Source organism: Abramis brama (assembly GCF_963993115.1).
Source record: "Abramis brama genome assembly, chromosome: 24".
NCBI classification, from domain to species: Eukaryota; Metazoa; Chordata; class Actinopteri; order Cypriniformes; family Leuciscidae; genus Abramis; species Abramis brama.
In genome coordinates this window covers 21,611,949-21,639,579 of record NC_139986.1, presented here as the reverse complement: position 1 = coordinate 21,639,579, position 27,631 = coordinate 21,611,949, and the positions used below count along the sequence as shown (strand labels likewise).

General features: G+C 37.4%; 3 protein-coding genes across 4 annotated transcripts in view; 2 read left to right on the top strand and 1 right to left on the bottom strand.

Annotated features, from left to right (window-relative positions):
• arhgap29a (Rho GTPase activating protein 29a) overlaps positions 1–6,812 on the bottom strand; it is a 39,531-nt gene extending 32,719 nt beyond the window's left edge. For both annotated transcript variants that reach the window (XM_084103416.1, XM_084103417.1), the window contains exons 1-2: positions 6,678–6,812; positions 4,646–5,015 (exon numbers count right to left, since the gene is read on the bottom strand). In XM_084103416.1, the coding sequence (XP_083959542.1) occupies positions 4,646–4,928 (283 nt within the window). In that variant the 5' untranslated portion in view covers positions 4,929–5,015; positions 6,678–6,812. The remainder of the gene's footprint in view (positions 1–4,645; positions 5,016–6,677) is intronic.
• A 1,979-nt stretch (positions 6,813–8,791) lies between these two features.
• On the top strand, positions 8,792–14,215 carry fbxo45 (F-box protein 45). The gene is made up of 3 exons (XM_084103415.1): positions 8,792–9,466; positions 10,123–10,479; positions 13,351–14,215. The coding sequence occupies exons 1-3, from the start codon at positions 9,134–9,136 to the stop codon at positions 13,534–13,536; spliced, it is 876 nt and encodes a 291-aa protein (XP_083959541.1). The 5' UTR covers positions 8,792–9,133; the 3' UTR covers positions 13,537–14,215.
• A 5,085-nt stretch (positions 14,216–19,300) lies between these two features.
• nrros (negative regulator of reactive oxygen species) lies at positions 19,301–25,769 on the top strand. Its single transcript, XM_084103592.1, has 3 exons — positions 19,301–19,733; positions 22,551–22,671; positions 23,553–25,769. Exons 2-3 carry the CDS (start codon positions 22,564–22,566, stop codon positions 25,500–25,502), a joined length of 2,058 nt encoding a protein of 685 aa, XP_083959718.1. The 5' UTR covers positions 19,301–19,733; positions 22,551–22,563; the 3' UTR covers positions 25,503–25,769.
• The last annotated feature ends 1,862 nt before the right edge of the window (positions 25,770–27,631 follow it).

Sequence of the window (27,631 nt, the reverse complement as noted above, 5' to 3'; positions counted from 1 at the left end):
AATTGAGAGCTTACGAATCGAAATCGAAACATCTGAATCGATACCCAGCCCTAACATGAAGGTACCTCAAGAAACTGATTTCGGACAGACTTCTGAGGCAGCGTAACGGTTTAATGATCTACAGAAAAATAGAGCGAGCTTTGGTGAAAACTAAGCGAATATTTAATTACTACAATAGTAATTTCTCGCTAGAAATGACATCAAATTTGGAAAACGTTGCTCAAAAACATACATTCACACACAAATTGAACACCAACCACAACTTTCAGGTGCCATCTTTATTTTTTAGCTCAACTGTCACAGAATGGAAAGCACAGGATTGTGGGATATCAAAAGCAGCGAAGGAAACATCTACGCTGCCTTCAAAAATCAATCAGATGAAGGTGTCTTAGGAGACCGGAACTGTGAAGGTAACATTGGATTCACACGGCCTTGATGCCTTCCTACCTTGGAATGAGTATTTATCAGTTTTCGGATGCAGCCGAGACTCTACTTCGCACTTCAGTGTTTCGCTAATCAGCCAGTAGTAGCTGCTTCTGGTCTATGTGAGGGCGATTGTGTCAATTTCTCAGCATGCCTTCTAACCAAAGCATCTTGGAGGAATGACACTTTGTTGTGCGAAATTGTGCTTTCGCACAGCGCTTTCCAAATTATTATCCAAAAGGCAAAAAGCTCGCTGTGGTTCCCATCAGAAACGAGCAAGCGTGAATGGAGGGTCTTCAAAACATCATAAAGAGAGCAGTGAACCTTACACACTTTATTTCCCTCAGTGAATAGGGCCAGTATTCATTACAGGCCATCTTGTTTTTCATTTCCAAAATAGCTGACACATGCCAACCATCCTGCTGCTTGAATGAGTCGCCCATGGGACAAACGCAACACCTGACCAGCTTGGAAAATCAAAGACATGGTCTCAAAAAGTAAAACAAGAGGTCAATCTAACAATGGATGCTCTGTAAATGCCACCTGCCATGCTTTATTGCATTATATTGACTATTTCTAAGGTCAATACGGTGAAATACAGAATTATGGCAGCCAAATATAGATAATGCTGACTATTTTAAACAATTTGGTCTGGCATACAATATATTTATTTCTTAAAAAAAAAAAAAAATTAATCCTACAAGTGAATTTAGGCATGACAACATTATAGATGTTGTCTATATGAAAATAGCTAAAGATTATATTTAACAGTGTTATTAAATTATTAGTGTTTTTAAAGATTTTTGAAGTGTTTTTAAAAGTGTTAGGTAATCTGAATGTAAAAATCGGGGAAAAGAGCATGAAAAAAAATATATTAGCTGATAACCAATATATTGAGCATCCTTAATTACAATATGTCAAAATGTCCACAAAACATAAATCAACACATCAAATCAGTATCTACACTACCAACAGTATATAAATAATATAGATATATACATGTAACCAAGTTTCTTGGTCTTTAAAATATAACCCTTACTACCCCCACATTAAACTAAATACTTCAATCCTGACCTCCAAGTTCAGAGCCCAAACTGCCAGTTATGTCCCAGACCAGCGCAGACCCCAAAATAATCCAATCCAATTACCAACATGTCCATCATGTGCGGCCCCCGGGCAAGGTCATGACCCTTTCAAGATATTCAAAATCCCTCTCATTGTGAAGACATCTTTATGGAAGCTGTCTAGACCTCATAACTGGGAATGATGTGAAAACAAGCCATCAAGATGTTTTTTTTTTTCTTGACTCAAATCCATAAAAACTCAAGTAGAGGTCAGCCTCTTAACGGCGCTGTCTATGAGAGCTGCTGTTTAGTAATTGCCATTTAAGGTGACAAGCTTGACTTCAGATAGAAAAAAAGAAAAGAAAAAATGAATTCCTACTATAGCAGACCACTACTCCCTAAGGAGGGATCTCAAGGTTCTTGCTATTCTTGCATGGGAAAGTCGACTCATTGCCAGAAGCTGCCAGTTTGCTCGAAGAACAATTCTAAGAACGAGTGACAAAGAAAGTCACCCTCACATCAGCGCATGTGAATAAAGCAGATGTTTTGTAACGAGCCGAAATATTGCACCGTGGTAAAGGGTCCATGTTTCCCGACCCTTCCTGAAAAGCTTTGAGAAACGAGGAGTGTCTTTCAGCAGCCACGTACTGCAGAGACAATACAGCCATAAACTGAAAGGATCTAAATCACTTTCAATCACACCAGAGCAACTGATTCCCAACCAGTTCTTTTATGCTCTGCTTCAGCCCCACCCAGTTCACTACCAACAATTACCACTTTGAAGATGTGCGCTGAAGCAAAACACTAATCACCCAGATACCCAGAATGTTCATTTCCTACGCACACCAGAGTAAACAAAGCTCAAGAGTCACTTGTGAATGGAAATTAGGAGTATTTCTTCATTTAAATGGACGTCTGAAGTGCCTCGTGTACGATTTAGGAATAAGTAAGTGGCTGTGGAAGAAATGTGATGATCTGTGAGGATAAGTGTTGTTTTAACATACATAAAAGTAGGGCTGGGCAATATATTGAATATTTACAATACATTCAATTTTGTTTTGTTGGTGATACAAATTGAACCAGCAGTGTGAATTTCACAGTGATTATGGCATCATCACTCTTTAAAGTGTTAGTTCACCGAAAATGTAAAATTCTGCCATCATTTACTCACCCTCAAGTTGTACCAAAACTGTATGGATTTCTGGAACACAAAAGAAGATATTCTGGAGAAAGTCGGTGACCAAACAGTTCATGGACCCTGTTGGCTTCCATAGTATGGGGAAAAAATACTATGGAAGTCAATGGGGTCCAATCAACAGACAGTTGGGACAACTTGAGGGTGAGTAAATGATGACATAATTTGAACTATCCCTTAAAGACACCTACGTGCCATTAAAAGGTATTTAAATAATGCTATATCTATATATATACACTACAAAGTAGAAGTAATGTTTGTTTGCACGTTTGTTTGCTTTTCCGAGGAAAGGAGCCTCTCGAGTTCTTTGCACTCTCTTGTATTCAGCTTCCTGTTCAATTAGTCTCCTTTCCTGCATTTAGCTGAAATTCAGGCGATAACGGCAAAAGCATTGAGCTATGACTCACATGTTAGTGTGTTACTAAGCTTATTTACATAATATCCGCTGATTTGAGTCACCAAGGCTAAGACACAAAGGGGTATTTTCAAGAATGCTACATGCGTGTTTAAAAGTTAACTTTTTCTCTATAAAAGTCCAACTGTTTTGGCAGTGGTCTTTTTTCAGATCTTTAATAAGGTCACTCTACGGAAAGATTCCACGCCTGAGACGGATTTGTAAAGCGCCACACTTTCGGAACGATGACAACAATGCAAGACTGACACATAGTTTGTAAGTCTCCAATGATTGGAAGAGTAACACCCCCGCTCAGATCTGGTGTTCCTACTGTTCAAGGTCCAAAGCTGCGGGAAGGGGAGACCTGTAGGCCAAAAGCACTGGTCACACACTGGCAGCTCTCAGAGTTACTCTCCTTCCCAGCTGGGGTCAAGGACCCTCCATCACCCCGCCAAACAAAAGGAGAGATTCCTACAGTCCCTGGACAACATGGCACAGACACAATGGGAGGCTGGAAACACCCCCCCACCACATACACACACAACCACCCCTCCATCCCCTCCTTATTAAGGAACTCTCAAGCAAAGGCAAGGATAAGTGCACTGGATGTGATCCAAACGGACCCATACGGCACTGCCTTGGGAATGCAGTAATCGCACATGCAAGAGTAATCATCCCGAAAATCTTCATTCACTCCTCTATTATAAAACATTTCTTGCTGTTTTAAAACACTTCACTTAAGATTACAGAGTATAGAGGAAAGGTTATTAATTACCACAGAGGGTATTATTTCAAAAAATAATCCCACAATCAAGGCTGTTATAATCATATATATATATATATATATATTATATTATATTATATTACATTACATATATATATATGAAGAGTTCAGATGCAAAAACCTTTAAGTGCCATCTGAAATTTTCTTCTAGAATGATAATTTTTATCAAGATTGTATATTTAAGTTTAGTAATTTCAGTTAAATGGCAATTAATTGGTAATTTGCATTGCCATTTAAGTGAAATTACTGAACTTAAATATACAAGCTTGATAAAAATTATCATTCTAGAAGAAAATTTCAGATGGCACTTAAAGGTTTTTGCATCTGAACTCTTCACATATATATATACACACACACACTATATTGCCTCAATCAATGGCATGATTTTGGGGGTGGGGTTATACATGTATATATAAAATATATAATAACTGTTCTATATATGTATTTATTTTTATAAATTGTAAATGTATATTTTTACATTTAAATTATATAACATAATGGATTAAAATGGCTCAAATGTCTATTTGCTTTAAACAAAATGCAAATAAACTACTAACCTTTCTAAATAAAGACAAAATCATTTCCGACTATCTTTGTTTAAGATTGCTGGCATTGTTGAATGAACTCACATTTGTGGCAAATAAACATTCCCTTGCCGCTATCCAAAAAAGATAAAGAGAGGTTAGTGGCACTGAAACCAAGGCTAAAGTTGACCCCACAACAGGTTGAAACTCTGACAGCAACAACAAGCTCTTTTCATGAACACTGTGCGATCTCACGCTTACCTTTGGTGTTAAAAGCTTCCTTGAGGTGGAGCAGCACATCTGCAAACTTCCGCACTTCGTTGACCAGCTGCATGATGTAGTCGGGATCGGCACCCGCCATGTCCACGCTGTCCGATCCCGAGCTGACGGAGCTCAGAGAGCCGCTCTTCGCGGATCGGCCCAAACCCCACGACCCCGAACCCGAGGAGAGGGGGAAAAAGTGGGAGTTGGGAAGCCGAGCCATTCCCAGCGATCGCTTGTTCAGTCCTCCGCTGCTTTGCTGCAGCATCCCAGCAGCAAACATCCCAGCTGCAGCCAGTTTGAAAGGATCCCAGTGCAACGTTCCCAGGAGACTCTCAGATTCTAAGAGTTTCCTCACTGACAGTTGGTCCTGTGTGCACAACAGAGACAACGTATGGTTAAACCACTAATGTTTGAAGACAAGAACACTTCTATTTGCAGGACTTTACAGCACACACACGGGAGAAATTTAAGCTGTGCTCTAATGGGATGTCTTACACACCAAATTGGTTTAGACTTCACTGAGTCTCAAAAGTGATTTACATCTCAAATAAAGAAGCCTTCAAACAGACTAAAGGTGATATGGTCGGGTATACTCTGAGATGATGATATTAGTTACAAGCAAACCAGGAATTTCAAAGGCATATTTTGACTGTGACCTGAGGCTTAGGAAAAGCTTGGGTTAAGTCTAAATATGTCTCCATCAAGCTTTTTTTTTTTTTTTTTTTTACATATAAGACTTGCATTCTTTATATCAAGTGCTCTTAAAAGAATTTAAAAATGCAGGTAAAAACAATCCCAATGCCTTTCCTTTGCTCAAGATAAAATGCTTTGAGTTTGAGGAAAGCTACACCACCTAACCTCACAGACTAAAGATGAAGTAACATCTCACTTGGTCTTTGTTTAGGATTTCTGTCATTTTTGAAAGAACTCACACTGTGGATTGTAAATAAAACCATCCCTAGCTGTTATTCAGAAGACAAGATAAAACAAGGTTAGTAAGAGTAAGTTAGAATCCCAAATATCTATCTATGACAAGTTATTTTGTAAGAAAGTCCAATATAAAATAGATTTAGGAAAATAAAATTAGAACTTCACAGAAACATAGTTACTACAACATTTAGCCAGACTTTTTTTTATTTAATTTTTTTACTTAAATTAAAATGATAACATAAAACATGGAAATTCTACTTTTCAGTTTTTCCTAAGAACATATTTATAGGCTACTTCTTTTTGTATTTATGTGAACAGTTTGCAATTGTTTTAAGAAAGAATCAGTGTCCCACAGTCACAACAAGAGAACAACTGAATTTATCCACACACACAAAAAAAGGTTTCTATTGGGTCTTGATGGAAATGAGATGAGACAAGAACAGAATTACAGTTTAAATAAGTGGAATGTTACTTCATGTCATTACCAAACATGTCAGTATTTAAGAATTTCAATTTAAGAATTTCAATTTCATTTATTTTTAGAGAAATATGAGTGCTAGAAACCATGTTGTGTTAGCAAGTCCAAAACATTTTCTCCAAACACTAAAACATATTACCATCACACACAGTATGACAATTCCACACATTACACAAAAATCCTTAAGTGCACTATTTGACGAATTAAAATAACATAGCCTATATTTACTAAAATAAACTGATAGAATGACGCGATTAAAGAATTAAACAATCACAGTAAACGCGTAAATTCTAACAAAGATTGCGTTCAATGTCAAAGGACACGTGAAGTCCATTCCCAAACAACCGAAGACAACATTCCTCAAAAAGGTAACGTTAGCCTACTAACTTACATGTTAGGGGGAAGAGTTTACACAACTAAACGAGGTCATAATGTTTTTGTAACTCGTGTGTGTTTCTGTTAATGCGATATTGCACACCTCAAATACTATTTAAAATACATATTTCACCTATAGCGGTAGTTCTTCATCATTTTATTAACGTAGTAGCCTATTTAAATCAAAATCCCACCAGTCACGCAATTCCGTTTTATCAAATATGAAATTAGAAAATGCATACTTACTGAAGGAGCATATTTCGATCGTTGCACACAGATACATGTATACTGGAAGCCCAAATATATCCGAAATGCCGTTAAATTCCCGGTTTGCACTACAATCTCAGTCCCGTAAACCGAAATAATGCTGTCTATGCGAGCATCACATTCCGCTTGCTTCACCCCGCCCTCTAACGGCCATCTAACTCATGATTGGCCCTGGAGGATTGAGAGGCGGGGCCTCAGTCTCCACCCACTAACAACAGGTGTACTTGCACTCTGGATGATGTATAGACATACACGGCTTCTTTTCTTTCAAAATACATATCAAAAAATCCTTAAGATTGATTTTCCTGCCTATTATTTATATTTAAGTGCATCGAGAATAACTAGGGAACTTAACATCTGCGCTCAGGAATATAAATTGACTGTGCCAAAGGGAAGGCTGATTTGTAAAGGGATTTGATCCATCTAGTGGCTGTTTTCTTTTGTGTTACGTTCAAGTATGTAACCAAATATTAGAATACATAGGACACCGAGCTAAGTTTAAGCATTTATTTAGCATTGCAAAAACGTTGATTATCCACTGATCTAAATATTAAGTGCATATCAGTGTTATTTTAGTGTAATTTTTTTTCAGTTAATGCTGATTTTATTTCAAGTAATACATTTTTTAATGGTTTTAGTTTTAGTTCATGAAAATAACCCTTACAGTGTCTACCTTTCCAAAACATTCCTGCAACGTTGTTCACAAATATTGGGTATTGTCGCTTTAAGTGATTTCCCTGCCAGCAACTCAGAAGTATAACCATATGTACTCCCTTATTTATAGTCAATACAATATTATACTCTCATTCCCCCAGCAGATATAGTGGCAGTGGTTTACAGAAAGCACCATACATCATTTCCAGTCAACCAGTCAATCCGGTCTGACAGCTAGTTTCACGGAACATGGAAACATGGACTTTACAAGTTTACAATAAATAATCTTTTATGCAGAAATAAACCCATTAAACCCATTATAGTAGATGTTGGCTAATTAAGAGTATGTGGCAAAGCAATGGTGAGCCATAACTCACATAATCGCTTCCTTGGGGGAAAATATAAGCATTCACTACCTGCCCCTCTCCGTTAAAGCCAATGATCCATCAGACCAGACAGCATTCAAGCAGCAAGATATGAATCATGCAGAAAACAGACTGACAGTTGCATAACCAAGGTGGAAAAAAAACATAATATTCCTACAACATCCGAAAATTTGAGGAAATCTAATCTTTCTTTGAGTGTTAAGAATAAATTACATCATTAGTCTTTGTCTAGCTCAAGCTACTAAATAACCCTGGAGGTTTAATAATAGTTAATAATTAATAACCGGCCATTTAGGAAGTAAAATAATTGCAAATTCCAGTTGCTGTTTTTTCTGAGAAACAGACTGAAGGCATGTATTACATAAACCATGAATGTGAGCTAGGTGATGGGATCTTTTTCTTCTTTTTCTACACATAAGTGAACACATAAGTTCAACAGAATTGTTGGGTGACCTATCCCTTTAAACTCTCTTTTATTCATTTATGATTTTAAATATTCAGCGATAGCTAGCCTATAAATAATGCACTTTATTTTAATGAATATTTAATAAATATTTTAATTTATGTGTCAAAAGTGTACATTTCAGGTAATATTTATTTGAGCCTAAATAAAGAATTGTAAACTAAACGGCGCCCTCTAGTTGTCTTTCCCGTAACATTCCATTTCCCCCTCCCTTCTATACGTAATCTAGTCAATTGCAAGGTCCTTAAAGAAATGTATAACATAAAATGGAGAAGGTAGATTCATTTCCGCGAATCGGTTCTTTCAAACAGTTCAGTTCAAAGAACCGGTTTGAAACAATTCAACTTTTATTTAGGACCTAAATATAATTTGAGTATAATGCCAATATAAAACAATCACCTTAACGTCATAAACATTTATATTAGAGCATTTTATACATTTCATTCGCTCCATTAGTCAAAAGACTCGGTTTACTCCAAACGGTTCACTCGTCTGTTCTCGGCTCATCAAAAAGGATGGTTTCGTGGACCAGTTCAATCAATTCACTGAAAAGATCTTACTCACAAGAATGATTCATTCATGAGTCGGGCATTACTAATGTGAAACAGAAACAGAAACAGAAAGAGTAGCATTACAACGTGTTATGTATGATACCTGGACAATTATTGTTAATATATAAAGTAACTTAATCAAACGATATACTTTCGAACAATCCATCCTGATTATTGAGCTCAGATTTTTTGACCGCACGCCGTCCAGGACCTTTACAATAGTCACATAGCTTAGATTTTGATCCATTTGGCCGCAACAGCAATAACACCGGGGGATGTGTCAGGCAAACGTGCTTCACGGGACCGCGGTGGGGTTCTGACCCGCTGTTGAATCCAGCTTAGCGGTTGTAATAACGGTTGCTTTCAACGGAGGAGTTTGACATGTCTGGCGCAGGGGCCGGTGGAGGGGCGCAGTCTGCGGGGCTGGGCTCTGCCGCCGCGGGCTGCTGCTCCTCCTCGTCGGGAGCCGGTTCTGCCGCATTATTAAGCGGAGGATCGAGCATCGCGGGCCGGTTACCCAGCCGAGTTCTCGAGCATATGTTCTCCTATCTGGAGCTGCCGGATCTCATGAACTGCTCGCTCGTTTGCTGGCACTGGTACAACAGTCTGGCGGATGAAAACAGCGAGGTGTGGCGAAGTCTGTGCGCCCGTTTGCTCAGTGAAGAAGCGCTGCGCTCTGATGTCCTCTGCAACCTGACTTCATATAAAGGAAAAGTAAGATTGTTCAAAGTAATTCAGGTTAACATGCATTTATATAATCGCCACTGTAATACGTATGATCATGCATCATGCATGCATTTTCTAAAATGGTATTTTTTATTAAATAAACCAGAATTTGCTTAGTGCATGATAATTTGATATTATTTGCTTTTATTTTTCAAATAATACCCAGAAACTTTCATTTTTCATTTCGTATTTTTTGAATTCAGTTATGTCTGTAGGTGACCGTCAGAACGGTGCTAATGTATGACGTCATTTGTAAATATTGGACCCAAATACAGCCACATCAATAGGTTGCATGCAAATGATGGGCAGAAAAAATGGCATTTACATATAAATTACTAAAATCCTGTATTGACTTGTCGTATCAAAGCTAAAAAGCATGGTACCAGCATTGTGTTTTGGACATGGTATTGCCAAATATGTAATCTATTTACCTATTTGTAACTTATTTTACCCTGTTCTTGCAATGAGAATAAATACTGATGTGGCATAAAACCACTAAATAAACCATGCCATACTTTTTTAAACATATCATACTATCATAATTAATAGAAATTATATAGAGAGAGAATTACCACTGTATTACCGTCTCGGAGAGAATTTTATTGGACAAAAGTTTGGAGTAACTTTCTTTCTTTTATCCTCAGCTGAAGTCCTTCCAGCATGCGTTGAGTTCCCATGACTGCTCCAGGAATGTATATATAAAGAAAAACGGGTTTACTCTGCACCGTAACCCCATCGCCCAAAGCACTGACGGTGCCCGTGGGAAGATCGGCTTTTTGGAGGGCCGGCATGCCTGGGAGATCTGGTGGGAGGGTCCTCTTGGCACGGTGGCGGTGATCGGCATCGCGACCAAGAGGGCTCCCATGCAGTGCCAGGGCTATGTGGCACTTCTAGGCAGCGATGACCAGAGCTGGGGTTGGAATCTAGTAGACAATAACCTGCTTCACAATGGAGAGGTCAACGGCAACTTCCCCCAGTGCAACAACGCACCAAAATACCAGGTAGTGGAGCTTGAGAATGTACTGTATATAAAAATCATGCTTTTCCAAACTTAAAGGGATAGTTCACCTAAAAATAGAAATTCTGTCATTTACTCACCTTCATGTCGTTTAACACCTTAATGACTCTCTTTCTACTGCGAAACACACAAGAGGTGTTTTAGGTTTTTGTTGCCATGTTTGATGTAGATGCATCCCAATTCACATACATATACACTATTCTATGCGATTTTGCAGTATAAATAGTATATAGTATAAGTAGTGTGTACACTGAAAATTGCAAAAAGAAAAAGTGCACTTCAGAGTACATATGTATGAATTAGTTTTACTCTACCTTTTGTCGTTTTTGGTTTATTGAAGGTCATTGGCTTTCACAATATGGACAACAGCTTCATGTATCTTATTTTGTGTTTTACCTGAAGAAAGAAAGCTAAATGAGTGGAATGACATGAAGTTGAATAAATTATGACAGAATTTTCATTTTAGGGGGAACTGTTCATTTAGATAAATAATGTACCTCAAATTTTTTAAATTTTGTCATTGTTTTCTCACTCTCAGCTTCTAAACCTGTTATTTTTGCTGTTATCTTTCCTGTGAAAAGAAGGAATTTTGAAGAATCTTTGTGCAGTCCATACAATATCTACAGTGACCACAGCTATTAGTGTCAAGCTCCAAAAACAACAAAAAAGAAACACCATAAAAGCAGTTGGAATATGACTTGTGTTCTATTTTCCAAATCTTCCGAAGTTGCTTTTTAACTTTATGTGAGGAACAGGTTGTAACTTAAAGGGATAGTTCGCCCAAAAATGATATTTAAGCCATGATTTACTCACCCTCAAGCCGTTCGAGATGCGTATGTCAATCTTTTTTCAGACGAACACATTTTCAGTTATTTTAGAAAATGTCTTAGATCTTTCAGTGGTTATAATGTGAAGCAATGGGGTCCAGCTGATTCAAGTCGCAAAATGTGCATGCATCCTTCACAAAAATAATCCATCCGGCTCCAGGGGGATAAACGAAGGCCTTCTGAGGGTAATCCGTGCAGTTTTGTCGTAAAAATATACATATTTAAAACTTTATAAACGAAAATAACTGGCTTCCGGTGGCGGTCGGCGCGCGTTCATGGAGATGAATGACGTCGTGACGTAGAGCGAACGTAGAGTTTTGTTTTGCTCTGCTCTCTAGCTGCGCTGTCACGCTCGTTCTACGTCACGACGCTTCCTGCGCTACGTCCTACGTCATATGCCAGCAACCATCTCCATGAACGAGCGCCGACCGCCACCGGAAGCCAGTTATTTTCGTTTATAAAGTTTTAAATATGTATATTTTTACGACAAAACTGCACGGATTACCCTCAGAAGGCCTTCGTTTATCCCCCTGGAGCCGGATGGATTATTTTTGTGAAGGATGCATGCACATTTTGCGACTTGAATCAGCTGGACCCCATTGCTTCACATTATAACCACTGAAAGATCTAAGACATTTTCTAAAATAACTGAAAATGTGTTCGTCTGAAAAAAGATTGACATATGCATCTCGAACGGCTTGAGGGTGAGTAAATCATGGCTTAAATATCATTTTTGGGCGAACTATCCCTTTAAGTCATTATTCACTTAAAATCTCTAGGGGGGAAAACAGTGTGAAGATTCTTCAAAATATCTTCTTTTGTGTTTTTGATGGCAAACATAACAGCATGCAGGTTTGGAACAACAGGAGGGAGAGTAACTAATGTCAGTTTTAGGGATGCACCGATATGAAAATTTTGGCCAATACCGATAACCGATAATTCTTTATATGTGACCCTGGACCACAAAACCAGTCTTATGGGTAATTTTTTTTAAATTGAGATTTATACATCATCTGAAAGCTGAATACATAATCTTTCCATTGATGTATGGTTTGTTAGGATAGGACAATATATGGCCGAAATACAACTATTTGAAAATCTGGAATCTGAGGGTGCAGAAAAATCTAAATATTAAAAAAAAATCGCCTTTAAAGTTGTCCATTTCTATTGGCGATTGTGCTGCATCCACTCACAAAAATATATTTTTTATATATTTAAGGTGGGAAATTGACAAAATATCTTCATGGAACATGATCTTTACTTAATATCCTAATGATTTTTGGCATAAAAGAAAAATCGATAATTTTGACCCATACAATGTATTGTTGGCTATTGCCACAAATATACCCGTGCGACTTAAGACTGGTTTTGTGATCCAGGGTCACATATTTGGAAGCAGATAACCAATATATTTGCAGATAAATATAAATCCATATTTCAATCCGCAATTCAAAACCATCATGGCGAACAGTGTTGAATCTGAAGTGTCTCAGCTGAAGGAAATAATCCATTATTTATCGTCTTTAATACATCGGTAAAAAAAATGTATCAGGCCTATAACGATAACTTAAAAATTAACATATATCAGCCGATACCGATATGGTGGCCGATATATCATGCATCACTAGTCAGTTTGTAATTTTAGCTTGAACCTTTCCTTGAAAAGTCAGCATGAAACGGAAGTTGCGAGTCTTCCGTATATCTGAGTGAAAAGGCTTCTGAACAAGAAGGGCAGGACTTGATTTTGTCCATGGGGAATTGATTGGGTCTTTGGATCATTGTGGTTTGCTATTGGTCGATCTCATGTGAGTGAAAGGTTGTCCCGCCCTCACGCCAGTAAACATCATCAAAGAAGAGATGTCGCTGCGAGAGGGAGGGGAAGTTATATTGACTAAAGGTTATGACGGCACATTCATTTTAAAAAATAAAAATGATGTGCACTGATAAATTATTTATAATAAATACAGCAATATTCCTAGAAATAAGAATTGTCCATTTTCTATAATATGTTTGTATTTATTTTCCAGATTGGGGAGAGAATACGTGTAATCCTAGACATGGATGATAAGACACTAGCCTTTGAGCGAGGGTTTGAGTTCCTTGGAGTGGCTTTCCGGGGCCTGCCCAAAACATGCCTCTTTCCAGCTGTTTCTGCCGTCTATGGGAACACTGAAGTGACTATGGTGTATCTGGGAAGACCCCTGGATGGATAAGTAGGATCTCAGTGCCACCATTACCACCGGAGAGCACCATGGGAACTGCTGCTTGTCACTAAAAAAAGAGGAAAATTTGTGGTTGGTGGCGGGGCTTGTTGATGGTGAGGATGTCCAACACACATCTGCGGATTTCAGTTGAACATCTATTTGTTTTTAATCCTTTTTTAAGACCTGGGACATTTTTTTAAAACCTGGTTTTAATCTAATTTATGAAATTGCACAGGGAGCAGCTGTTCTATTTTATGAAATAGGTTAAATAATTAAGCCAAAATAGAAGAGACAAGTGACAAAGTTTTATAATTCATTACAAACATTTTACACACGCATGGAATGAGAAGCTACTGTATGAGTACAAGGACGGCTCAAGCTTTCACTTAAAAAAGCAAATCTACGTGTAGGTAAATAACATGAAGTAAACATGCCAAAACAATGTACCAATATCTTACCGTTCTGTTTTTTCCAGAGCAGTTATCTGCATGCAGTATACCAGTCTCTTCCTCTGTTTTTTATTATTATTTTTAAGGACAGGCAAAGGTAGTATGTCGTTATTCCATTTGTTACTGTACATCTTAACTGTGATGTATAAGTGTATAGTATTTATTTATTGAGGTCCATCTTTGCTATAACCAAGGTTATGGAGACTGCAAATAAACTCTAAATTGTGCCAGACTGTGAACATATCTCAGACTGTTTTGTTGTTACATGATTGATCTGGTGGTATATTAATGTCTGTATCTAGCAATCGATGAAGAGCCCATAGCTGTTCTCTTTTCACCACGAGGTGGCATCATGAGTTCCTAGACAAGGTCAAACATATACTGTAGTGCAATCGGTCTAAAATGGAAGGAAAGGACAATATTGTTCTTTGTTTAACTGTATCAGTGGTTTGTAAGTGGTGTTAACCACTAACTATAATTATTGCTCAGAATTAAGGTCAGGATTTTGTGTAGTCTTACACTTCGGTTTGTACACATCATCCACTGTTTGCACTGTTACCTCAAATAGTGCTGGTGTGCTAATAATCTTCTAAGCTGTCATAATTATTATTGTAGCAGGTGGACAATAAAACAGGCAATACATTTTTTTTTTTTTAAATCCCAAGCCATATCAAGGGACCAAAATATCATAGAACAGTGGATCTCAACCACAAGATGGCCTCAGCTAACAGCTAAAGAGAGAGAGAGAGAGATTTTCCTTATTTTAATCAAAGCCTTTATTTTAATTGAAGACAAGCCTACAAGGTTAGCAAAAATGTTAGCATGGTATGCTGGGAAGGAGACCAGAGGCCTTTTTTTTTTTTATCGATGTCCATGGAGGAGAGGCTTCACTACGCTGAATAAACTGCTTTTGTGGGAAAACGACTTAACATTTAATGAATTGACAGCCTATCGGCTAATCTTCAACATATTTGCTCTTAAACATTAGTTTAAAGTTGATATTTTTTTAGTTTACTTTTTTATAAAAGAAGTCGCAGACAATTGCGAGACAGGTAGGATTCAGTTTACAGCACTTCTCATTCATTTCTGTGGCTGTGTTCGAAATCGCCCCCTATACCCTCATTCACTATTCCCTACATAACTCCACTTATATAGTCCACCTGAAGGAGTGAATAAAAACGAGTGAGTGAATTCGGACCGGAAGTGCTCCAGCTTTAAATAGTTTGTGCCTGCTCTTTAATAATCATTTGAAACTTAACAAACTGGCAGCTCCAGTAGTAATGGAAAATGTATCTTGAACTCTGTCATGGAAACTATGTATAAACCAATTTAATAATCAATTGAAATGGAATTTATACCTGTATGACATGATTCAACTGCAGGCGCCATCTTCTCGTGAGACGCGGGAATTAATTTGACGCGACTCTTGCAATGCATTATAGGTATTTTCTAGATGTTGAGTGTACATTGGTTGTACACTCGTTTTTAAGGTGCATTGTGTGATTGAATTGCATGGTGCACTTGATTACATCTACTATGGTTTGGGACACCACTACAAATGGCTGTCCCCTCAGATAGTGCCCTATTTAAGGGTATAGGGGCCATTTCGGACACAGCCCTATGGTATCCGCAAACTGTCGCACAACTCTGAATGAAATTCAATTACGTGAAGGCAGTAATGTGATTGGTTATCAAAGCACACGTGATCCAAGTTGGTCGAGTTTCTCCAATGGTCGAGCCACAGACCCGATCGTATCTCCCAATAATAAGGGTTGCCAAGTCTGCGGTCCACCCATATTCGCATTGGGCTGGGTTTGGGCTATTTTTGTTGGCAATCGCTGGGCTGTTGGGCTAGTTTTGTTGTGCAGACCTGGCCACCCTGCCCCCTCAACAATAAGAAACCGCCGAAATACCACGATTAATTTGAACAATTTGCTTAACAACTGCATAGCACTGCATTTGACACCCTAGCAAATGCATTTCAACACACTAAAACTACTAAGAGCACCTTAGCATCTGCATAATGACATTCAACGCCCTAGCAACTGCTTGGATACCCACTAAAAATTACTCAGATTACCTTAGCAACTGCATAGCAACGCACTAAAAAACAAGAACACATTTTAGCAGCTGCATAGCACTGCACTAAACGGCTTAACACCCTAGTAACAGCATAGCAACACATTAAAAGTAGCTTAGCAACTGCAAAGCATTGCACTAAAAGCAATTTGACAACATAGTAACTGCATAGCAACACCAACAATTACTAAGAATACCTTTGCAACCAGAGATATATACACAGATCGACGCAATTGTGCAGAATCGATCCTTTTCTTAAAAAGAATTGATCCTTTTCTTAAAAAGAATCTATCCTTTTCTTAAAATTTGCTTCCAAATTCCAAATTGCTTAAAAAAATGAATCGCTTCTTTTCCAAAATGAATCGCTTCTTTTCTTAAAATGAATCGATACTTTTTCAAAAAGAATCGCTACTTTTCTTAAAAAGAATCAATCATTTTCTTAATAAGAATTGATCCTTTTTTTAAAAAGAATCGATCCTTTTCTTAAAATGGATCGCTTCTTTTCCAAAATGAATCGCTTCTTTTCTTAAAGAGAATCGCTGCTTTTCCAAAATGAATCGCCTCTTTTCCAAAATGAATCGGTACTTTTCTTAAAATGAATCGATACTTTTCTTAAAATGAAGATTAATTTCTCTACTTTCTTAAAAAGAATCGCTTCTTTTCCAAAACGAATCAATACTTTTTCAAAAAGAATCGATACTTTTCTTAAAATGAATCGATATTTTTCTTAAAATGAAAACAATTCATTTCACTACTTTCTTATTAAAAAAAAAAATCACTACTTTCTTAAAAAGAAGCGCTACTTTTCCTAAAATGAATCGATACTTTTCTTAAAATGAATCGCTTCTTTTGTTAAAATGAATTGCTACTTTTTCAAAAAGAATCGCTACTTTTTCAAAATGAATCGCTACTTTTCTTAAAATGAATCGCTACTTTTCTTAAAATGAATCGATACTTTTCTTAAAATGAATCACTACTTTCTTAAAAAGAATCGCTACTTTTTCTAAAATGAATCGCTACTTTTTCAAAAAGAACAGCTACTTTTTCTAAAATGAATTGATACTTTCTTAAAATGAATAGATACTTTTTCTAAAATGAATTGATACTTTCTTAAAATGAATCAATCCTTTTTTTTAAATGAATTGCTAATTCTCAAAAAGAATCGCTACTTTTCTCAAAATGAATCGTTCCTTAAAGTTACAAATATAGGGCTTGGGCGTTGTGACGTCATACTTGGCGTGGCGACCATGTTGATGGCCTCGCGAATGTAAACATACAGCAAGTCGAACGAGGAGAAGCAGAGTTGGGAGAAAGAAAAGAAAGGAAAAAGATGTTAAAATCCCGAAAAGGATGTGGAATTTACCGGGATACGTTAAATAGGGAAACCAGGGACCAGTATGTGGACAAACTTTCCTGTAAAATATCCCGTATTTTAATACCTTACTCTCATAACATTAATGTTAGCCCTTCCATCGGACCTGTCAGTCTCTGTACTGTTGTCCTGTTGCTACCCCCTTGCCCTTCCAGCGAAACAGATGTTTTCAAAGCATCGTTTTGCTTACTTGAAGGCAACCTTAGCGTGATATTGGCCTTTTTAAGATAACAGCGTGGTTGTTGTGAGAGCACGATTTCACGCCAATCTAATCAAAGTCACGTTAGACCTAGCTTCACAACTCGCTTAGCTGCTAGTTAATGCTGCAGTTTTGTACGAATTTTTGCTGTCAGCAGAGGGATAGCAACAGAAAGATTAATGTTGAAATTTTCATTTTTCGGGATATTTTATAGGAAAATACTAAAACGGGAAGACAGAGGGAAAAGAGCTCAAATGCGTGAGAAACCCGGAAAAAAACGGGAGGATTGACAGCTAAGTTACTAACTACACTTTTTTGCCGATTTTGTCCACATAACGTTACTGGTCTCTGGCTTCCCTATTTAACGTATCCCCGTAAATTCCACATCCTTTTCGGGATTTTAACATCTTTTTTCTTTCTTTTCTTTCTCCCAACTCTGCTTCGACTTGCTGTATGTTTACATTCGCGAGGCCATCAACATGGCCGCCACGCCAAGTATGACGTCATGACGCCCAAGCCCTATTAAGCTTAATTACTGATATTTTAAAAATGATTGTGGGATTGAATAGATAATAGAGGGATCTTTGTAAACATTTAAAATTGTAATAGCCTACTTAAATACTTTTTAAATGTGTTTTTTGGTTGTGGGGCAGCAGTTTGAACCAATTCTGTAGAATGGCCCATATTAAAACAAACCAACGTTCTTACCTGTCCCATTTCTTCTGGAATTTTAATCTCGGCGGTTTCACATAGTAACTCTATCCCTGCTGCACCCCATTAGACGTGCAGACTCAGAGAGGTAGAGCTGAACTGTTGTGGCCTTGTGGTATTAATTGATTAGTGTGAGCGACGACACGCTGACCGTTCCAAAATGGCGGGCGCGCCGACGTTTCTGGAGCTGTTGAATGTGGCATTTATGTATTATAGGCTACCTATGTTATCAACGGAATATAGCACTCCACTAAAAAAAGACTCGACACGTTAGTAACTGCAATGCACTAAAAACCGCTAGTGATGGTCTGGGAACCACATCATCGTGGAGAGCGAGTTCTGCAAGAGCAAGCTCACTCACTCATATTTTCTATAGAAAATGTAAAACATCTCGCTATTTTTGAGCACCTGAGATTTCTATGGTTGACATGAAACTACGGACGACTTTCGTACACCCAGATCACCAGTCACCACTTGTTTACAGTAGGCTACAAAACTGATCAATCGATTGTCTTTACATATATTGCAGTTTACATTGTTTACAGTCACTGAATGTGCAATGAGATGATACGTAGGCTACGCCTTTCTACTACTGGGAGTTTAAAATGGGATGTGGTCAGGTATGAAAATCATTGTGTAGCTACATGTGTTAACATTAGATTGCTTTTAGGTAGATGGCTATCAGCAGATAGGCCTATATTTGGCCCACGTGTCAACATTTTCACACCTTTTTTTACAATAGCACAACTTGTGACAAACAGCATGCCTGCGACAGTTTCAACGCGGAGAAGTGATGGGCCTGCCCTGCATCTTTGTAGCAGGAAGGGTGTGAGCTCTTGGTGGTTTCCTCTTGAGTAGTATCTGATGAGTGAAACCAGTAGTGGGTGCTTTGGGTGTGTTCACTTGGTAGGTTTTGTGGTCTACTGAAATAAGGTGAAATGTTTGTGCATCTTATAATTTAACGTGCATTTGCATCTCACGCGCCATGGTTATCACTTCAAAAAAAAAAAAATCCTCATGCATGTTTTTTTTTTTTTATGTAAGAACCGTTAAATATAGCCTATTTCATGATCCCCCTTCTGCTCCATTTTACTGAAACTGAAATACTTTTACTGTTGTGGGATGTGGTCGATTTTTACATAACGTGCATATTTCTGACCCGTCAGTATAGCCTATGTGTGTGTGTCTGTGTGAAATTATGATCTTGGCTGGCTTCATGTGACTGCGTTTCCGTTGCTTGCTTGCTTCCGCAATTACTAAAGACACTGCAGAGATGCAGATGTCAAGCACTTTGCATCTCCGAAGAGACCAAGCCAACAGAATCTCCCCGCAAACCGATGTAATGGTCTTCTGTGAACTTAACACAGGAGCGGAGGGCGCGATCCTGACCGCTGGGGTAAGTGTGCGCATTATACTCACCTGGAAGTGTGTGTCAATATAAAACAGACAGGCTTCATGTTTAATAGCAATTTTTTAACGATTTGTTTCAATATGACTTTCAGTAGCCTAGGCTATACACTCATTACAGGTATGTTCGCCTGCGTGACCTCTCGTATCTTACTCAAGCCAAGCGCGAAAAATTAACATGTTTTGTTGTGATCGAACCTAGTCGAACTGTTTGGAAGATATTGTGTCTTAACTTTAATGCATACAGTGGCTCCAAAAGCATTTGGGCTCATTGATCACACATTAAAGGGCAAGATTTTAGATAATAAAATATCAAACCAACTGGCATATACAAACAAATGACTTTTTTATATATCTCAAATGATGACCTTTTAGACTTCTGCACTTTTAACCAAATGATTCCAAGGTCATTTTAGAGTATTTATAAAGTCAATTGTCACATTCACACAGCGTCAAGTACATAACTGTAAAGTAAGGACAGTTCATAATAACATTACTGTGGTGATGTTCCAGTTTTGGTTTGACATCCATAAACTGTCAAAATAAATTTTCATCTTAATTTTGGACTGTAGGCTAGATGTATATATGTGTGTGTGTGTGTGTGTGTGTGTGTGTGTGTATTTCTTAAATATTATCTTGAAGCGAATCTTTCTTTTTAAATAAATGCCTGTTGGTTTGCTATTTTGATATCTAATGCAGTAACATTCATGCATTAAGTGTGACACAAGTGTCCAAGTATTTTAGGGCCACTTTAAATCAATTGATGGCTTTGATCCTGTGTCCGCAGCCTAACTGATCTCATTTATAATCTATAACACATTTGGAATTTAATTTTAGCCACGAATTGCCTGTGCCACACTTGGACCACAAAGTGTCAAAGTAATTTTTTTTTGTTTGTTTTGAAATATAATTTGAAAGTGGAGTGTCTAATAGAAACAATTTAAGTGTTTTTAAATAAAATTCAATAGCATTGGAAATGTCTAATTTCAGACTGGAGTAATGAATAATGAAAATTCAGCTTTGCCATTACAGGAATAAATTACTTTTTTTAAATATATTAAATTAGAAATTCGATTTTTTTTATTGTAATAATTCACTATAACATATTATATATATATATATTTCAAAAACATGAAATGCATATATATCACTGCAAAATTATCCGTTTCTCTGGTTTTACTATAGATATGTGTTTGGGTAAAATTAACATTTTTGCTTTATTCTATAAACTACTGACAACATTTCTCCCAAATTCTAAATAAAAATATTGTCATTTAGAGCAATTCTTTGCAGAAAACGACAACTTGTCAAAATAACAAAAAAGATACAGTGTTGTCAGACCTCGAATAATGGAAAGAAAATAAGTTCATATTCATTTTTAAACAACACAATAGGCTACTAATGTTTTAACTTAGGAAGAGTTCAGAAATCAATATTTTCAATCACAGATTTCATGCGTCTTTGCATGCTCTCCACCAGTCTTTCACATTGATGTTGGGTGACTTTATGCCACTCCTGGTGCAAAAATTCAAGTAGCTCGGCTATGATGGCTTGTGACCATCCATCTTCCTCTTGATCACATTCCAGAAGTTTTCAATGGGGTTCAGGTCTGGAGATTGGGCTGGCCATGACAGGGTTTTGATCTGGTGGTCCTCCATCCACTTGATTGACCAGGCTGTGTGGCATGGAGCATTGTCCTGCTGGAAAAAACGATCCTCAGAGTTGGGGAACGTCAGAGCAGAGGACAACCTTGTACGCGGCTTGATTCATACGTCCTTCACAAAGACAAATCTGCCTGATTCCAGCCTTGCTGAAGCAATATTTTTATTTGGAATTTGGGAGAAATGTTGTCAGTAGTTTATATAATAAAACAAAAATGTTAATTTTACCCAAACACATAACTATAAATAGTAAAACCAGAGAAACTGATCATTTTGCAGTGGTCTCTTTTTTTTTTCCAGAGCTGTATATATAGAATAGATAGATAGATAGATAGATAGATAGATAGATAGATAGATAGATAGATAGACAGACAGACAGACAGACAGACAGACAGACAGACAGACAGATAGATAGATAGATAGATAGATATATAGATAGATAGATAGATAGTTTAATCAAACATGTAGGGTCATTGAAAACAAATATCCCGTCCGGACACCACTTTTTGGTCACTTGTGTATATATACTTCTGATATTATAAAATAATAATAATTATTATATATATATATATATAATTTTTTTTTTTTTTTTTTTTTTTTTTTTTTTTTGAGGAAGAACAAAACACTTAACACTATTTGGCAAAAAAAATCTGCTACACGGTTTATTTTACTAAAGCATAGGAAAAACAAAAAACTCACAGAAAAAAATCATACATTGACTATAACATAATCAGTTATTAATATTTCTTTGGTTCTTTCTTGTTTTTGCATGTGTTCAAAATTTCTTTGTAGGACAGCCTGCCCAAAATGTATGTCCGCACAGTTTGCCATGTTTCATTGCGTTATCACAAATAAAATAAAAATGACACAATATGCTTACAAAATCTTTAATATTTTTTTAATATTATTTGACTAAAGAGTGAAGATCACTTTTAGCCATATATATATATATATGTGTGTGTGTGTGTGTGTGTGTGTGTGTGTATGTATATATATATATATATATATATATATATATATATATATATATATACATACATGTACATGCAATCATTTAGATAAATAAATATTTACAGTTGTGGTCTCTTGTGGAATCTACTCTTGTAGTCGTGATGCTTTAATAGTCTATTTGACCTTCATCACAGTGATCATGTTAAGATGCCGGTGTTCGATTGCTTGTCCATCGTGGTCTGTCACGCCGTGGTGCCACTACTGCTGGGCCTACTTTCAGCCTCAGGACATCCGCAGACCTTCCCCTGCAGACTGGTATGTGAGAAAAAGGAAGACCGTACAAATACTTCTAGATGAACACTGATACACATGATGATTTCCTGGAATGGAAATGGCCATATTGCTTAAACATATTTTCGGTTTAGAAACTACTATGTAATATATTCAGAATGCTTAATCTTAAAGTATGATGTTACAGTTGTTACCTTAAGGGATAGTTCACTCAAAAAAATTTATTCTGTCATCATTTACTCACGCTCAATTTGTTCCAAACCTGTATAAGTTTCTTTCTTCTGCTAAACAAAAAAATATATATATTTTGAAGAATGTTTTAATTAAACAGTTGACGGTAGCCATTGATTTTCATAGTTGGGAAAAAAATACTATGGATGTCAATGGCTACCGTCAACTGTCTGGTTATCAGCATTCTTCAAAATATCTTATTTTGTGTTCAGCAGAAGAAATAAACTCATACAGGTTTGGAACAACTTGAGGGTGAGTAAATGATGACTCAAAAGTTCACCCAAAAATGAAAATTATCGCTTTAACAAGCTATTTTTACTCACCCTGAAATTATTTTTAACCTGATGTATTCAGGAGGATTTAGACATTTTAAATATTATTTTTGACTTGAATTTAGATGTTACCACATGAAGGACATTTTTAGGTTACTTGACTAAACATGTTTACCATGTATAGGCTATGAAGGCTAATCAGCAAACCACAAGTGGGCTAAATTTTCTTGTTCATCTATTTTTTATGTTCTCCATGTGCAAGTGAAAAGATTCAAATGGGCCCAATGAACTGTGGTGGAAATATTGAGTCACATCATCATGTTACTATTTAAATTTTTTTTCCATTTTTTAAGAAGAATCTAAATCAGTCTTTCCTTCTCTTTTCTGTCTCCACATCTCCAGATCCAAAGCACGGCCCTCTGCAACAGCTGTCAGCTCTCCACCATACCAGATCATTTACCACATCAAATTGAGGAGATCTTCTTAGACAACAACCTTATGTTAAACCTTCAAGATGGTTGTCTCTCTAGGTATCCTTTACTACGGATGCTGAGCTGTGCCAACAATCGACTAATGACAGTGGAAAAGAACGTTTTCTCTGAATCGCCTCTGTTAGAAAACCTCAATTTAGCGGACAATGAGCTTCATAATGGACACAAGCAGGTGGCCAAGTCCTTGAGCTCTCTATCCAAACTAAAGACGCTTGATATTTCGGGTAATGGTCTCACGGAGGACATGGTGTCTGTGCTGGTACAGAATCTGTCCTCGCTTGAGTCTCTATACTTGTCCCGGAATGCCATGCTGAGGCTGGATGAGTCAACATTCAGAAGCCTTCATAAGCTTAAGGAGCTGAACGTCGAGAGAAATTTGTTGTTTGAGATCAGTGGAGCGTTTGATCACATGAAAAAACTCCAGAGGTTGAACCTGGCCTTCAACTTCTTGCCTTGTTTGGTCAAATTTGAGATGACCCAACTGCTGGTCCTTAACGCCAGCCACAATTCCATTGAATGGTTCATAACCAATCAGAATCTGAATGAGACCTTTCAGCTGGACACGTTGGATCTGTCCGACAACCATTTGCTGTTCTTTCCATTCCTTCCAACACTCAACCGAATAAGAACTTTGTTGTTGTCCAATAATCGAGTTGGTTTTTACCAACACTTTGCAAATAACACATCTTCAAACTGGACGACTAAGGTTGAGTACTACAACTTGGGGAAAAATGTGAGCAACATCACAGTGGAGCTCTGGAATGAGAACCTTCACGGTGATCTTTCTTCAGTGGAGCTCCTGGACCTGAGTGAAAACAAGGTGAACTATTTCCCCCAAGGTTTCATTCAACAGATGCCGCATCTGTACTGGCTGAGGCTGAGAAGTAACTGTTTACAGTCCTTTAGTTTGACGACTGAAGATTTGCCAGACACCCTCTACGAACTGGACGTGAGCCGAAACAGGTTAACCGAGCTAAAAGCAAGCCAACGCTCCATTAGTGAGCTAAATAATCTCACACATTTGAATCTGAGTACAAATGACCTTCAGAACCTTCAACCTATGATATTTGCTAGTCTACCAAATCTTAGCACACTAGATCTCAGTCACAACGCAGTGGACGTGTGTTACTTGCCAAACTACAAAAGTTCCTCAGGATGTGTTGTGTGGTCCAACATGGTTTCCCTAAAACAGCTTTATCTTTCCGGCTGTAGCATTCGTAACATACCGTCTTCAGCGTTCAAGGGCACGCCGCTTACTCATCTTGAACTTTCCAACAATCCAGACCTACACCTTAAACAGGAATCACTGGAAGGTCTCGCAAATACTTTACAGCATTTGGGCCTTGGTAATACCGGTCTTCAAAACTTCGACTTTTCTACGTACAGCCATTTGAAGTCATTAAACATCTGTAGAAACTCACTACTAGAACTTCCCGAATCTCTAATGGCATTAAACCTGAAACTTCTGGACTTGAGGGATAACAAGTTGACAACCATCCAATCCCAACATGCTAGCATGTTAGCTCAAAGACTGCACACTGTTTATATGAATGGAAATGCATTCAACTGTTGCCATTTAGACTGGTACAGGACCTTCGGGGAGAATAAAGACATCAATGTTGTAGATCACTCCGAGATTACTTGTTTGGACTTAAACCACAGACGTCACACTATCGTCCTTTTGGACGCCGTCCACTGTGGTGGTACCAGTAATGAGGAGTCTGTTGTGTGGTACATTCTACTCTTTGTAACAGTCAGTGTTTCCATCATGGGTATTTCTGTCATTTACATGCTCACCTTTAGGCCAAGAATGTTGCCTCGCGCTATTAAAAAGAGATGCTGGAGGCCAACTCCATATTGAGAAACATGCTATTGTAAAACGAATGAATGTCTCTGTAAAATAAGGGGCTAACATGCAAATATGCTGTTAAAGGTTGCTACTTTCAGACAACGGGACATAACAAAAGAGAAATGTGATATTAATGTAAAAGATTTAGGCCATATTGGTCTGTAAGCATGTGAATGTATTTCATTTTATCGTCATTAAAATGCATGAAAATATCTGGCTGCTGTATGGTTTGTAAATGTGAAAACAAAAGTGGCAATAAAACTTTGTCATTATGCTTTATATTTGCATTTATTCATTTGGCAAACAGCTCGCAGTACATTGTACATTTTATTGGTATATGTGTTCCTTGGCAACTGAACCCATGACCTTGACCTAGTGCTTTTTATATTGAATAAATTATTTGATAAAACAAGTCCCCAGTCAAATATTGATGTGCGAGGGTTAAATTTCAAATCAGGGCTGAAACACCACAGACATTGGTAGTGGTTGATCAATATAGGGTTTCAGTGGAAAATGATCAAATGTTTACATATGATTACCTTGAATATTGAATATGTTATTATGTCCTTGTGTTAAATACACAAACCTTTCATAAAACATGCCTCTAAAAGGACCATACACGACTACTATATAAATTAGTATATAACACAAGTTATGGTCATATTTCAAGTCACAGCTTGTATCAGCTAGGTTCTATTAGTTATATAAATCTATTTGAAAGTTTTGTTCTCATTATTTTGATTTTGACTCTATATTAAAAAAATTCTTAAATAACTAAATTGAATAAACATTATGCACATGATGTTAGCTATGATAACTATAATAAAATATTTTTTTTCACTTTCTTACATTATGCTTACAACATATAGCCAACAGCCTGCTTGAAGTTTACTTGCAATTTGGCTCTTGTATTTTTTTTTTTTTTTTTTTGATTGGCTTGCATTTGTTTTGGGGATCACCTACTACAAGAGAGGTCTTCAAATGTGCTTTTTATTTTATAACAATCCAAGTCAGATTTGTGTGTGTGCGTGTATGTTCGCAGAAGTTGCGCGTTAAGAACAAGCGCTAAAAGTAGCAAAGGAAACATGAAATTTCCTGTTTTGCTAAGACCTGTAGCAACTGCCCAGCTCTCGGTATCAGAGAGGGGGGGTGGTGGTGGTGATGTGGTTTTGCTCCATGCCGAGTTCTCAGAGGCAGTTTCAGCAGGATGTAAAGGATCGCTGTCGTGTTCATTTTTCATCTTAAATATTAACCTAGCAGTTCACATTACCCTAGCTGTTTATTTATGTGATTAGATTCCTTTATAATGTGTAGCATATATATATGTGTGTGTGTGTGATTTCAAAATGCATTACAAACACTATTGTATAACTAAAACACGAGATACTAAAGCACAGAGTAAAGGTGATCATGTGGCCACACTGAGTATCCACATTGACCAATGCAAAGATTTATTGTGAGACTTCTCACTGCAGGGATCATCAGGGTTAGACCACTAAACCTAAACCATGCCGACTAGCACGTCAGCCTCCGTGGGATTTCTCGTGATTCTGTAGCACAAACTGTGTGACAAGAAAACAAAAGGAAAGCTAAATGTCAGTCAGGCAGTGAGCATGGGAACCTGGCAGTGTTTGTGTGTGTGTTGTATACACTGAGAGCCATGTGTGCATGTTAACCCAGAGTGTAACCAGAATACCACTGTGGTGTTTCTCTAGGTCATGGCGGTTTGAACAGAGAATGAGCGAGAAAAAGAGAAACTAGGGAGCATAGTCACAGGCATGGGCTCAGAGGCGCATCTGCCATAGTTTGGATCAAAGTCAGTCCTGAAAACTCTGTATTTAAAATGGGTTGGGGGGAAGTAGGAGTGTTATGGATATAACATCATTATTTAAAGTAAGAATAAAAGATGAATTATTGTCAGAATTTTCTCCAAATAGTGATACACTTAAAACAGAATTATGTTTAACCAAAAAAATAAAATTAACCAATGTGCAGTTTTCCTCTGAGAGAATCTGAAACTATTTTGATCGAAGTTTGGTATGAGAAAGCAAACGTGAAAAGGATGTTACTGCTTCCGTCAGTATATACTGGTATATACATGTTTTTGTATTTCATTTTTATTATGAATCATTTATTTGTGC